The 15,575-nt window shown below is 36.6% G+C and overlaps 1 protein-coding gene across 8 annotated transcripts in view; it reads left to right on the forward strand.

Moving 5' to 3' along the window:
* Positions 1 to 15,575, forward strand: part of TASP1 (taspase 1) — a 317,844-nt gene that overhangs the window by 137,040 nt on the left and 165,229 nt on the right. For all 8 annotated transcript variants that reach the window (XR_013364862.1, XR_013364861.1, XR_013364864.1 and 5 more), the window contains one exon: positions 11,199 to 11,309. Coding sequence is in view for 5 of the 8 variants with exons in the window: in XM_077872192.1 (XP_077728318.1) it covers positions 11,199 to 11,309 (111 nt within the window). In the remaining 3 variants the exon portion in view is untranslated. The remainder of the gene's footprint in view (positions 1 to 11,198; positions 11,310 to 15,575) is intronic.

Raw genomic sequence — 15,575 nt, forward strand, 5'->3', positions numbered from 1 at the left:
ACAGTCTCCCTTACCCCAATTCATGAACTCACATATAGGGAAGTAAGTGAATGGGACCAAATTCCATTATGGGAGACTCTGCCTTGCTCTTTACTGTCTTGTCTTAAGAGAAAGAAGTGTTATGAATGCAGGAGTGTAATATTAAAGTCAGGCAATAAATCTGGTGGGAAAAAAGGAACTATTACACAGAGAAAATAATAAGAATAAATAACAAACAAAAATTATGCTTAGCCCACAATTCCTGGATAACCACAGTTAAAATGTTTTCCACCAGACTGAGAAAGACTTTTTTTCACATTACTTGTTTTGATAATGAAACATTTACTTAGGGAGTCATTTTGCTTCTATGTGAAGGCTCAGCTTGCTTTGAAGCAGTAGCCTTCAGAATGGCAAATCAAAGGCTAAACTCTTTAACTGTATTCTAGGCTCTCAGTGATGATCGTCAGGCTAGCTGAGAATCACTTTGTCATAACAGAAGAAAAATACAGAAACTAGGTTAAGGAGAGACAAGAAAATGATAAAAATAGTTTTCCTTAAGCAGATTATTACCCTCATTGTAGTATTTATTAAGTGCTTACTGAGGGTCTAACCCCATGTTAAATGTTTTATGTTTCACTTTGTCCTCACAAGAGCTCCACGAGGTAGTTGCTACTTGCATTTCTCATTTTACAGCTGAGGAAACTGAGGCTTAAATGAAGAGTTCCAAAGTCACTCAGCTAGATTTAAAAACAAGTCTGGTTATAGAATAGAAAATACTAACTCCTCGGGCACCCGGGAGGCTCAGTAGGTTAAGTGTCTGACTCTTGGGCTCAGGTCCTAATCTCAGGGTGCTGAGATCAAGCCCCTTTTAAGGGTCTGCATTCAGTGAGGAGTCTGTTTAAGACTCTCCCTCTCCCTCTGCCTCTCCGCCCCCAAGAAAAGTGCTCTTAAATATGTAAGACTATTTTTTCAGGCATCATAAAGGATTTGTTTTAATCCAAATGACACTCATTTATTCAAATAAATTAAAAAGAAATTTGGTTGGATGGTAGCAAATATATCATGGATTTTCCAGAATAACTTAGTGAAAATGAATATACTCAGACCAAATGACCTTTTTCATGTATTGCTTGCTGCTAATGATATCTAATAAATATACCTACTTGAACTTAACAGAAATTATATTTAACTCAATGCAGTTTTGAGTTGTAGGAAGTATCTAGAAGTTGTCTTCTTTCAGTGTAAAGTTTTCTGAGCCATATTCTATCTCAGCAAATAGCTCAAAAGAATGCATTTGGCCCAAATGTCCATTGATAGATGAATGGATAGACAAAATGTTTATATGCAAAACAATAGAATATTATTTAGACTTAAAAAAGAAGGAAATTCTGAAACATGCTACAATATGTAACAAGCCCTGAGGACATTATATTAAGTGAAATAAGTCAGCCACTAAAGGACAGAGTGTATGTTTTTACTTATATGAGATCCCTAGAGTAGTCAAATTTGTAGAGATGGAAGATAGAATGGTGGTTTCCAGGGTTGGAGGGAGAAAGGAAGTGGGGAGTTGTTGAAAGGGTACAGAGTTTCAGTTTGGGAAGATGAAAAAGTTCTGGAGGTAGATGGTGGTTGATCGTCTTACAGCACTGTGAATGCTACTGAATTGTACACTTAAAAAATAAATGGTAAATTTTATGTTCATATATATTATACCAAAAGAAAAAATGAAGAAAAGAATACATTTGGACTTTAAAAAGAACTTAATTACAGTGGCTTAAACAGGTAGTTTTTTGTTTTATTTCCTTCTAGATCTCGTGTAACAGGAAACCTGGAAGGAGCCTGGGGCTGATCGGGCTACCCAACAATGTTGCCTGGTACCTGGTCTGTCCTTTGTCTTCTACATTCCTCATTGGATATGCCTTCCTGTTCATATATGTTATCCCATGGTCACAGGATGGCTGCTGTGTAGGTGCAGGCATGGAAAGTTAGATTTAGTCAGACGACAGGGACATTTAATATATTGCTCCCTATTTCCTATGCTTCTCCATATTTCACAGCCCAATTGTTGTTGCTTGAGACCACGTGACTATTTCTGGCCACTGGACTGGAATGGAGATGATATGTGTGACTTCCAGGCCTGCGATGGCCCTCTTGTTCTAGAAGGGGTATGGTCTAGGAGACTTTTCAGCCTAGGTTTGTTCCTGAGTGACTGTGTGGAGCACATTATCTGGTGACCCAAGTGCAACCTATAACAATAATAAGAATTATATTTCTTATATGTTAAGCCTCTAGGGTTTGGGGGTTATTTGTTTTTGTGGCCTTGTGTAGTACCTTTGACTAATACTCCAGGGCAAGCTTCTGCCAGACAAGTTCGATGAAGTGAGGGAAACATGGAGGCTGTCAGGAGTAAGAGATTGGATAGAAGTTGATGAAGCATTGGAATTTTAAGGAAGGCAGTGAGGTCCCAAGAGAAGTGCAGGATAGTTTAAAAGCAACAGAGTTAATGGATGGCAGTTTTTGGTGAGATGGAGGGAATGTTGTAACCGAAGTACTCAAGAAGTGAGCTGGAAAGAGGAGAGGGGTGGGATGATTGCAGCTGAGACTGTAGAGGAGCTAATATTATTGATAATAACATAGTCATGGTACTGAATGTATGAGATAATGTGAATAACCTCAAGAGAGGATATCAGGGAATCTAGATATCAAGGTATTAGGAGAATCATCTAGGGAAATATTAAAATCAGCAGGAATTATGACAAGATGTGGTGTTGGGATGAGTAGATGTAACCTGGGAGCTAAAATCTCAAAGGAATGAATTTGTTTATATGTCTGAACAGTTTGTATTCACTTTCACTCTAGAATGGTAGTTTAACTAATTCTGAGTTGATAAGTTATTTTTTGTTTATTGCCTTAGCATCTTTAAGATATTTGTCTTCTGGCCTTTTTTGTTGGCTGGGAACTTATCAGTTAAATTTTAAAATTTCTTTGTAGATGATTCCTCTTTCCTTTATAATTAATTTTTAGATGTCTTTGGTCCAGAGCTTGTGGTATACCTAAGGATGGGTTTGTTTTTACTCATCTTTTTTGGAACTCTGTATGCATCTTTAGTTTAAGAATTTCCTTGTAACTTAAATTCTGGAAACTCTTATTCATTATCTCTTCAAATATTAGTACTCCCTCACTCCATTTTTTCCCCCTCTGTTTCAGAATGCCTATTAATCTATTGGATATTCTCATTTTATACTTCAGGCTTCTTAACTCCTTAATTTCCTTCTCTTTATCATTCTAGATACTTTTTAGGTTTATTTTTTTTCCCATTGGTATACCATTTATTTCTCTCTCTTGCATTCAGTTTTAAACCATTTTCTTTTAATTTGAAAAGTTTTATTTGGTTCCTTGAAAAATCTGCATACCTCCCCCTGGTGCCTGCTCCCAGATTATTCTGTTTTTAAAATTTATGATCTCTCTTCCTTTTAATCTTTGTACTACAAATTGGTCTATTATAGAGATAGTCAAATTATGACCTGTGGGCCAATTCTGGCCCATGGCCTATATTTGTACAGCCCATGAGCTAAGAATAATTTTTAAATTTTTAAAGAGTTGTTGTAAAAATAAAACAATATTTGTCAGAGATCATATGTAGATTATAAAACCTAAAATACTTAGTTTATCTTTTTTTAACAAAATGTCCATTTTTTGTTCTATTATCACTTCTTCGTCTGATAATCCTCCTATTTTTACATTTGCTCATTTCATCTTATAAGTGTGTGTGTGCACATATGTGTATGCATATGTGATTTATAATTTTTTATTGTGAATTCATCCTTAGTATAGGTTTTGAAAGGTTAAGGATTCTCATGAGAGGAAATGTAATTCTCACAAGAAAATGTTTGATATTTTTTAAGTCTTTGAGTATGGGGCATATTGGAGTCTCAGCAACAGGAAGCATACTGGGAAGGAGTGAACTGAGACTGGGCTCAGGGTTGGGATTAGTGGGAGATAACTGAGCCATAGAGAGTGGCTCATAGTCGGCTATGGGAATGACCAGGGTTCTTTCTGAATATAGGGTTCTCATCTAAATCCCCAAAGTTGATCTGTAAGATACACAATGAGGGCACCGGCATCTGGATTTGCCAGGGTGACTGTTGACTACTTAGTAGCAAAGTAGGGATCCACCACCACTAGGGAGATCTGACATTATGCAATAGTGCCCTGCCAACTGCTATGCACTCTGGGACTGGCACCAAGTGGGTGTTCAGTAACAATCTGGTGAGTGAGTGGTTGGGGGAAGAAATGAAAATCAAAATCAAGTCCACGTTTTGGGGACTGGTAAATACCAGGCAGGTATCTGTTGCCAACCTTTGCCCTAGACTACTAACGAGATAGGAAGAACCTGGAGAGACACCTCTGGTAGTTGTTCTGTAGATTCCCTTGGATTTTACATAATAAGTTATGTCATCTGCAAAGCAGTTTTGCTTCTTTATTTCTGATCGTTATGCTTTTTATTTCTTTTTCTTGCCTATTGCCATGGCTTGAACTTCCAGAATATTGTTGAATGGGACTGATAAAAGTAGGCATCATTACCTTGTTTCTGATATAGGGAGAAACAATTCAGTTTTTAACCATTAAGTGTGATGTTAGCTATAGTTTTTTTGCAAAAGCTCTTTATTTATGGAAATAGATAACTGAATTTAGAGACTTGTTCAGATTCAAGTGTAAATTTTTTAGTGTGGGGCAAGACTACACAGGTGTAATTATATCAAAGGACATTTAATGTCTGTGTCCTTTTGTGGTATTAGGAGCTATTGATGATTGCTGCTATATCAGGTATCACTTTATAGGTTACAAATGATTTTATTCTAATTCTGTTTAATTCTTCTTTATTGGGATACTTCTATGGAGAAAATTGTCCTTTATAAAACTATTTGGTTACCATGGTGTACAGTTCTTACTGGAAGGACAGAGAAATGCTAGATTGTTTATTTTTACTTACCAGTTTTTGGAATATGAATTGGTTCTATAGCATCTTCAAAGGTGACAAATGCTTTTTAGAATGTAAGTTATGAATTCACTATGTGTTTCAATCCATGCAGTTTTCACTCTTACTGATGCTAAATAAGTAAGTTCTTTTAAACTTAATATTTAAATATTAAATATTTATTAATATTAAATATTTTTAATATTAAATATTAAATGACATACTTCATTTTATTGTGCTTTACTTTATTGTGGTTCACAGATATTACTATTTTTTTTAAACAAATTGAAGGATTATAGCAACCCTGTGTTGAGCAAGTCTGTTGGCACCATTTTTCCAACAGTGTTTGCTCACTTTATGTTTGTGTCACATGTTGGTAATTCTCACAATATTTCAAACTTTTTCATTATTATTATTATATTTGTTATGGTGATCTCTGGTCAGTTATTATGACTTACTGAAAGCTCAGATGATGGTTAGCATTTTTTAGCAATAAAGTGTTTTTTTTTTTTTTAACATCTTATTTATTCATGAGAGACACAGAGACACAGGCAGAGGGAGGAGAAGCAGGCTCCATGCAAGGAGCCAAATGTGGGACTCGATCCTGAGAATCTGGGATTACGCCCTAAGCCAAAGCTGACGCTCAACTGCTGAGCCACACAGGTGTCCCTAAAGTGTTTTTTAAATTAAAGTATGTACATTGTTCTTTTTAGACATAATGTTATTGCATACTTAATAAACTAGAGGATAGTGTAAACATAACTTTCGTAAACATAACTTTCATATGCACTAGGAAACCAAAACATTTATTTGACTCACTTTATTGCAGTGGTCTAGAACTGAACCTGCAATATCTCTGAGGTATGCCCATATCACTTTTCTTCTATGTTTGTTGTTAGGTCTTCATTCTATGTATAATTTATGTTTTCTGTTAAGATTTGAGAATATGAATACACACTTGCCTGAATAAGGACAGAAGGAGGATACAACGAAAGGCTTATTTCTTCATATTCATGTATAAAGAATGGAACTGTTTGCCTTTGAATCACACTTCAGCTATCTGGCAGGATATTCTAAGAAACCTTGGAATTTTGTGGGTAAAACCACATAAGTCATACTTTTCTTTGATTGGAACCTGCAGGAGAACAAGCTTTTGATGTCAACGCTCTTATGTTAGAGGTGATATATGTCCGAATAGAAGTCATAATTTTAAAAGTTTCTTGGTGAAAAATCAATCATTGGAAAACCCTGTATATTCTTGTGTAACAACGGAGGAAAGTCTCTCTGACCACATATTGTGTACTTTTGATGTAATGTTAACTTCATGTGGTTTAGCTGTTTGACTTGAGGCATGTGTACATAACCTTTTGAACACCCATTTAGCTTATAATATGCCAATTTCCTAACAATTATTATTGTTCCAAAGTATAACATTTCACTCTTCAACATCAAATATGTACACAAAAGGGAATTGAAATTTACGGAGTTTCATGAACTTAGCACAGTGTCTTAACATATTAAGTGTCAAAAATGGTTTCTTTTCTATTAGCTTTATTGCTATTTTCTCCCTGATTATAAAAATAATATTGCAAAACTTTTACAAAATAGGGAACACCACAGTCCTGCTCAGAAAGTTATATATTAAATTGCATTTCTAGATCTTCCTCTAAGTGTAAGTACATATAAAATGATATTCAGATCTGGAAGGATATTTACATTTACACTTTACCAAAAAATTCAGGGAAATTACTTCTAGCAAAATATCAAGTGATTTTTTAAAAAAACTTTCACACTTTTTGAATGGTTTGTGTTTCTTGGCAATAAGTATATAGTGTATGTGTATTCATAATATGCACATATCTGTGTATGCATTTGTGCGTGTATATATTGGGAGGGATAAAGGGAAGGAGAGAATGAGAATGAGAGGTATTACATATGAAGGGAACATTACTGATATGAAAGGAATAGCAATGGTTTAACAATTATAGATAACATTTTTTAGGGTGATTGTTGTTGGTGCCAATGCTTGTCATAGTATATGCCAGTTAAACAGAGAATTGTGTATTATATCAGTTTGTATTGCTTTATGATTCACAAATTTAAAAATTTGTAGACATTTTTTAAAAGAAGTTCTTTCATATGATAATCTTAGCTCATATTTCTGATTGCTAAGAACCTTTACCAGTGGGGTGTGTGTGCGTGTGTGTGTACACGCTCGTGCGTGCAAATTAATAACATGAGAAAACGTTGCTTTGTCCCTGGACCTGTGGGGGGAATTGGAGTGGATGGTAGAGATGCTCCTTCTTTTGCTGTGGATTTTTTGACTATAGAATTGAGTCATACTTCTCCTTTATTCTCAGTAGGTGCTCAGATCCTCTGATACCCTTTGCCTATTATGTGAATAAATGTAGAACTTGATTTTCTAATAAACTAATGAAATACCTTTGGCACGAATTTTTTTTTAAGGTGAGCTTTTAATTTTTTTTCTCAACAGGAACATTTTTTACTTGAAACATACTTCAGAATATGTGGTTGTAAAAGATACGTATATAACTTTCCATCTAAGAACAACAGAATATACATTTTCTTCAAGTATACACAGAAGAATCCCCTAGTTAAGTCACGTAAAAAGAGGCATAACAAATATTACAAATTTAAGAAGACTGAAATCATACCAACTATATTTTCCAACCACAATGGTACAAAACTAACGATCAACAATAACACAAAGATGAAAAATCCACGATGTAAATATTAAATATTTAATATATAAATATTAAAAAAACATGCTACTGCACAAGCAGTGGGCCAAGTAGGAAATCAAATGGAAATCAAAATATCTCTCAAAACAAAAGAAAAAGAAAACACAATATTTCAAAACCTATGGGATGCAGCAAAAGCAGATGTTAGAGTGAAATTTATGCTATAAATGCTTGTATTAAGAAAAAGTTCAAATAAACAACATTACACCACAAGGAACTAGGAAAAAAAGCTTAGCTGAAATTTAGTAAAGGAAAGAAATAACAAAGAAAAGTCAGAAATTTTAAATAAAATTGAGACCAGAATAAACAATAACATAATATTGAAAATAATGACCCATTTTTCCAAAAAAGTAAACAAAATTGGCAATGCTTTAACTATGTTAACTAAGAAGAAAAAGACTCAAAAACCAAAATGAGAAAAAGAAAACAACACAGCAGATAATCAGAGAATTACATAGGGTGATAATAGATTACTATAAACAAGTATATACTGACAAATAATTAACTTAGAAAAAATTTCAGATAATTCCTAACAATGCACAGATTATTAAGATTCAATCATGAGTCTTGAATGCAAGAAGTAGGAAATCTTAGGCCAGTAATGAGAATGAAAGTTGAATTAGGAATCAAAAATCTTCCAGCACAGACAAGCCCAAGACCACATGGTTTCATTAGTGAATCCTACCAAACATTAAACTAAATTAATAAAAATCTTTATCAAAACTTTATAAATAATGGAATAGAGGGAACACATTCAGAATCAGTCCATGAGACCAATACTACTCTGTTGCCAAAGGAGGATAAAAACAGTACAAGAACGGGAGTACCTGGGTAGCTTATTCAGTTGAGCGTCCGACTCTTGATTTTGGCTCACATCGTGACCTCAGGGTTGTGCCAGATGCCCCACTCAGCCAGGAATCTGCTTCAGATTCTCTCTCTTTGTCTCCCTCTGCCATTCCCCGTTTGCACTAGCTCTCTCTCTCTAAATAAAATCTATAAAAAAAATTACAAGAACAAAAAAAGTCTAGTTTGTCCACTATATATTGCTACTCTGGCCTTCTTTTAACATCCATTTGCATAATAAATATTTTGCTACCTCCTCACTTTCAATCTGCAGGTGTCTTTAGGTCCAAAATGAGTCTCTTATAGACAGCATATAGATGGGTCTTGTTTTTTCACTTATTCTGACACCCTGTGGCTCTTGATTGGAGCCTTTAGTCATGTACATGTGAAATAATTGATAGATATGTATTTATTTTATTGCCATTTTATTACTTTGTCATTATTTCTGGAGATTTTCTCTGATCCTTTCTTGTTTTTGTCACTTTTGGTTTCTCTTTGGCACTCAAAAAAGTCTCCTTTAATATTTCTTGCAGGGCTAGTGTATTGGTCTTGGACTCTGTTGGGTTTTGTTTGTCTGGGACTGTTTCTCCTTTTATTTTGAATGATAGCCTTGCTGTGTGCACTGTGCTGTATTATTTTGGCAGCTCTGTCCTTCAGGCCACTCATCTGCAGAGGTTCTTTTAACTTGTTGTGGGCAATGTTTGGTTACTCACCTAAATGTGGAAAGTTTTAACTAGGTGGGCTCTGGTCTACTTGTGAAATGACCCTGACACCAACTCCACCAGAAGTTGGCCCTATAGAACTCTCTGGCCAGGAGGTATGGTCTGGGCAGGGGTTTCTGCTGGTCTTCTGGGTGAGGGACCCATCCCACTGGAACTGAAGCAAGCTTGACTGATAAGGGCAGTGCCAAGAGCACAGGGGTTTGGAACTTGGTGTAAGCAAGTTAGGCAGCCAGTGCCCATGTTGAGCTGCTTCCCTCAAGATTTTATTTTATTTTTGGGGCACCTGGGTGGCTCAGTGGTTGTGTGTCTTTGTTTGGCTCAGGGCACGATCCTGGGATCCTGGGGTCAAGTCCTGCATTGGGCTCCTTGTGGGGAGCCTGCTTCTCCCTCTGCCTATGTCTCTGCCTCTTTCTGTGTGTCTCTCATGAATGAATGAATAAAATCTTAAAAAAAAAAAAAAGCCTTATTCTTTAAGAGACAGGAAGCAGGTCTTATGTATTATCTACTGTTCTCATTTGTGTAAGAGGAAATTTACATTTTAATTAATATAACTGATTTTATGTAGAATAAGCATTTCCAGTAGCACTTAGTATTTTTTTTTTTAAGATTTACTGATTTATTTGAGAGAGAGAGAGAGAGAGAGAGAGCGCACACATGTGTGTGGTTGGGGAGGGCAGAGGGAGAGAATGTTCAAGCAGACTTCCCACAGGGGGCTCTATCTCATGTCCCATGAGATCACGACCTGAGTTGAAACCCAGAGTGGAATGCTTAACTGACTGACCCACTCAGGTGCCCCATTACTTAGTATTTTTTTTTTTTTGAAAGATTTACTCCTCCAATGGTTATCAAAGTAGCTTTTTAATATTTTTTATATCTAAGAAAAAAGTAAGTCTCTTTCTTCAGAAATCTTTTATTTGAACTTATCAACCTATAAATTGAATTTCCTTTGTCTCTACTTTTGCAGGAAGTTTCTACTTTTATTTATTTATTTAAATATATATTTTTAAAAGATTTTATTTGAGAGAGGGTCCACAAAAGAACACAAGCAGGGGAAGAGGCAGAAGGCTAGGGAAAAGCAGGCTCTCCGCTGAGCAGGGAGCCCAATGCCAGGTCCATCCCAAGACCTTGGAATCATGACTTGAAATGAAGGCAGATGCTTAATCGACTGAGTCACCCAGGTGACCCCAGTTTCTACTTTTAACAGATAGAAACTGTAATGGAATTTTAGGCAGTGCTTTCCATTGCCATTATACATACTCTTTCTTAGTGTGTCTGAATGGTCCCAAGTTCACTCCATGGATTTAAAATGCATTCTTTTTTTTAGAATTACAGAGTAGTTCTGTAGGCTATGTAAGTTACTCTTATAAGGTGAGAAAGCTGCTATTTTATTAAGTCCACTTTGCAGCCGTTGATATGTGGCGGACATTTTAGTGAAAAGTAGGTAGATGGAGATCTAGATTGCCCTGGGCTGTTTAGATTTCTCCCATGCTCCCAGGTGTGTGGGATGGTGAGGCAAAATTGGGGACTAGGACAATTTTATGTAAACAAATAAATTATAAAACAGAATTTCTGTAGTTATCCAACAGTGAAAATGAGACAAAGCCCTAGGAGATTCCTAGGCAGAGAATCTGAATTCAGGGAATCTGAATTTATTATGTAAATCATTCCTATGAAAAAGGGGTTTTCTTTTATTTTTCTGTTTCCTTTTGATATTAGACAGTTATTTATTTCTTTACGTTCTACTGAGTTTTCTAACTAAAATTCTAGATCGCTCATAGAAGTCATTTCATCCATCACTGAATTATTCTCCAAAACTATTTCTTAAATGACATATGAAGATGTTTTAATGCTAGTACGATAAGGATGTTTAGAACTGCTTTTCCTCAATAGCTCTTGGTCTTCTTTTATTTCTAGGATGTGGGGAGCATCTTGTACGTACCATATTGGCTAGAGAATGTTCACATGCTTTACAAGCTGAAGATGCTCACCAGGCACTGTTGGAGACTATGCAAAACAAGTTTATCAGTAAGTATGACTTTAAAAGTATTGTTCTTCTAAATATAGATTGATCACTGAGCTGTAAATCAGTCAGATACTATATTTGTGCAACAAGGCCTAGCTCCAGGGCCTAGCATAGACTTCGACCTTCAGTTAATATTGGTTATGAAAAGAATTACAGGAGATACCCACAGATGCTTGAAATTTGCCATATAACTAATCTAATGCCCAAGCTGAGACATTATCTAAGATTAGAGTGATATAGCATAAAATTCTACTAAAACACAATTCAAGGGATAACATCCTTTAAAAGTTTTTTTTCTAATACATTTTGATTCATCTTTTAGTCCGTGATATATTAATGAATCCAGTGCTGCTATGTATAGTTGTATATGAGGTTGAGTTGAAATCCTGCCTGGGCTCCATTTGCCAAACTGTGTAACCAGATGTGAGACTTCATCAGTTTGGAGGAAGGGGTGCCTTTTTCTAATCTGTAGAAAGATTTTGTATAGCCTAGCAATGGCCCTATCCACAACTGTTACATAGGGTTAAAACTCTTTGACTTAGTCTGATTTTCCTGTCATGTAACATTGAGCTTACCACTATGTGAAGGCTAATGAAGTTATATAAGACATATAAAGTATAGTTAAAAATGAGTTAGAGTAATAGCCATGAATAGATTAGAGAAGGGTATTACAGGGTTAATCTGGGAAGTGGTATCTCTAGTTGGAGAATTAAGACAGGGTATATGAAGATGCTAATTATGTGATAAGGATAACACAGACAAAAGTGTAGCAAGAAATCGTTCCCCAAAGAACTCATGGATAGGGGCTCTTAGAACTGGTCCCAGAAGACTTTGGAATAAGTGGGAAAAGAGGGAGAAGAGAGGAGCATGAACACAGACATGACAGTAGGATGTAGTATCATGTTGACCAGACACCTACATGACTTTTACCTGGCAGGAAGTATTCCAGATGTGCAGTGGGTCTGGTGAGGCCAGGTCACAGAAAGCCTTAAAATCTCAGCATAGGAGTTCATATTTGATCTGATAGAAAGGAGAGAACCCTTATGTGTTTCTAAGTTGACAAACAAATTGGTATTTGGGGGGAGGGTTTATAAAGTAGATCTGAGGTTGTCCAAGACCATCTCTATAGGAAGGAGACATGAGGGGCTGGGAATGGTCCACGGGATAGAGACGAAATGAAGAAGTGGAAATATTCATAGATTCAGATTTTGAGACTAGGTGGATGTAGCTCTCTGGGTCCAATCAGGAGACAGAAACTATACATTAGGTTAACTAGGGGAAGTTTAACACAAAAAATTGTTAACTGTGTTGAAAGAGTAACTGTAAGATATAAAGAAACTGTAGGTAGTACTCTAGAGGTGAGAGAGTGTCTCAGTAAGGACATACTTGGAAGGGGTACAGATCTTGATGAAGGAGGTTTGGTTTGGCCACCAGGTAGCAGAAAAGTTCATTGGTTTCACCAGACTGGGATGGGTCTGGAGTTGCTGTGCAAACAATAGGCTATTCTTGAGTCTCGAGTACAGATAGGGAACAGATGATTAGTATATACTGGCCAAGTGTATAGTGGGAGATTGGCACTAGTGGGAGCAGAAGACATAGAGCACCTCAGCCCACAGGCCACAGAGAGTTTATAGAAGGACTTACTTACTTGGTGTTTGACCCTCTGGGCCATAGGGGCTACATGGCAGACTGTGTGGGGCCTTGCCAAGGGGGTCCTGTGCAGCTGAAGGGGGCCTACTGCTAGGCCCAAACCTAGGCTTCAAAGTCACAGAAGGACTGTGTTGGCCTGTATCTGGGGCATACTTCACCAGATGTCCACAGCCATAGTGTCTCTCCTTCCCAGCCCATGCTGGAAATTGCAGGAAAGGTGCCTTTTGTAACTGTTTATCTTCTTTAACTCAGTTTAATGCCTGACTGCTTGCTTTCATTCTGCTAGTTCCTTCCATGTAAGCCTAGTCTCTCTTTATACATGGCATTGTATATTTGTTTGCCACTTTTCCCTCTCTACTGGGTGCCATGGGGTTTCAAGGGAGCGTCTTTGTCATTGTGGGAGGGACCATCTCGCTCATGGTCATCCTCCTCCTGCTGTTGACTTCTGCTCAGATGAGACTTGCCTTCCATCTCCTTTATGGGTTATTGGCTTCTATTACTGCTGAATTCACTATGGTGACCGTGGTCTTGTTGTAACATCTGGTTTCCTTAGTATGCATAGCATCCACTGACAGTAGATGCTAGTGGTAGTAGAATCAGATGGTCTGAAACTTCTGGACTAATCAGTGAGAACATCAAGTATTCATGGCCCAAGTATATCAGGCTAGTTTTTCTACTTTACTCATGCAGCATCTTATTGGTCTGAGTGTGGCATGGAAATGGGGAGCTTCCCTACCTGGCTTTCTGTGTCTTGAGGTCTCATCTATTCTTGGATTCTGAAGATCTAGCTAGGGCTTTTTTTTTTTTTTTTTTGGGTCTCCTCTTTTTCCTCCACTTTCAGCAGCTTGGAAAGAGGGACAGAAACCTATACTAGTGATCCATTCTTTTCTTCTGGTTTTCCCACCGATGTCCACATGTCTAGTCACAGCCTAGCCCCAGTTCTACCTAGGATACTGGTGGGAAGCTCTAAACTACTTATTCTGCCAAAATTTAGGATTTACCTACTTAAAACACATTTCATCCAAAAGCTGCCTTTACTTCAAATTTATGAAAGTCCACTTAGAAGCTCAAAGTATAAAACTTATATCAACTAGGTATGCACACGTATAACTGAGGGGATCAATGGAAAGTTCTGGGGGTGTGGATAAAACTATTTCATTGTTAAAGCCTTTAATAAGTATCATAGCCTATTATAAAAGATTTTTAGGGCAAAGAGAGAAAGAAAAACAGTTGGTGGGCAAGAAAGAATTGGATATATCTGAAGGAAGAACAGAGTGAATAACTGTAGGAAAAGAATTCAGTAAGAAGAGATTTTGTATAGGTGCTTTCTTACAGGTAGTTAAACTGAGGTTATGAAGATATAAGTAATGGTATTAGCTATATTCATGCTAGCAAGAATTGCCTGATAGCAAAATGTGAGCTGAGGAATGAGTTAGGAACAGGTCTTTGAAGTTTGCCTCTTAGGATTTTTTGGAAAAAGATTAATTGCATTCGTGTTACTATATCCTCAAATATATCAGAATCAAACTTAAGTATTATTTTTGTTTGTTTGTTTTAGCAATTACTGATGTTGAATGCTTTTTTTTTTTTAAGGAAACCGAATTCTTGGCCTTAATACCATATATAATTTATATAATTTGGTATTAGTTGTCCAACTTTATTAGATGCATTCTCAGAACAATAGTGAGAAAGAATACTAAGAGGTGAAAACTAGATGCTCAGGAGAAGTTAACTTCCTGTAAACCTGTGGTAGGTGTAGAATTATGGTGCATGGCAACTTTCTGAAGCACTGTACTGAATCTGAAACCACAGATTCACCAGCTAGTTCTACCTTTCCAGATTTGGAATTCCTAAAGTCCACTCTGCTCTCTACTGTTGTCTGTGCTCTCCTTCTTTTTTTTTTTTTTTTTTTTTTTTTTTGTGCTCTCCTTCTCAATAGCTCTTTGAAGGTATTCAGAGTTAGACTGCCACTGTATTTTTTGCCACTGGATCCCATAACCTAATGCATTTGAGCTGTATTTTTAAAATTCCAGGTTCACAGAAAGAAGTAAGAAACTTCAGAGCTCATCTGATTGACTCTGTTTATTTAATAGTTGAAGAAACTTAGTTTCCAAGTTTAATGACTTGCCCAATGTCACCTAGTCAGTGTGTATTCTTTCTACAGGATCACATTGCCTTTTTTTTTTTTTTTTAAAGTAAAATGAATAAAAAAATACAAGGGGAGAATATCCTGGGGGTTAGCAGAGTTGGGTTGCACTCTGGACTCTGTGTCTGACTCACTGGATGTAGCAAGCTACTTATGTTGTTTTCTTTTTCCTTTTCCTTTTCCTTTTTCCTTTCCTTTCCTTTCCTTTCCTTTCCTTTCCTTTCCTTTCCTTTCCTTTCCTTTCCTTTCCTTTCCTTTCCTTTCCTTTCCTTTCTTTTTCCTTTCCTTTCCTTTCCTTTCCTTTCCTTTCCTTTCCTTTCCTTTCCTTTCCTTTCCTTTCCTTTCCTTTCCTTTCCTTTCCTTTCCTTTCCTTTCCTTTCCTTTCCTTTCCTTTCCTTTCCTTTCCTTTCCTTTTCCCTTCCCTTCCCTTCCCTTCCCTTCCCTTCCCTTCCCTTCCCTTCCCTTCCCTTCC

The sequence above is a fragment of the Canis aureus genome, chromosome 26, assembly GCF_053574225.1.
Source record: "Canis aureus isolate CA01 chromosome 26, VMU_Caureus_v.1.0, whole genome shotgun sequence".
NCBI classification, from domain to species: domain Eukaryota; kingdom Metazoa; phylum Chordata; class Mammalia; order Carnivora; family Canidae; genus Canis; species Canis aureus.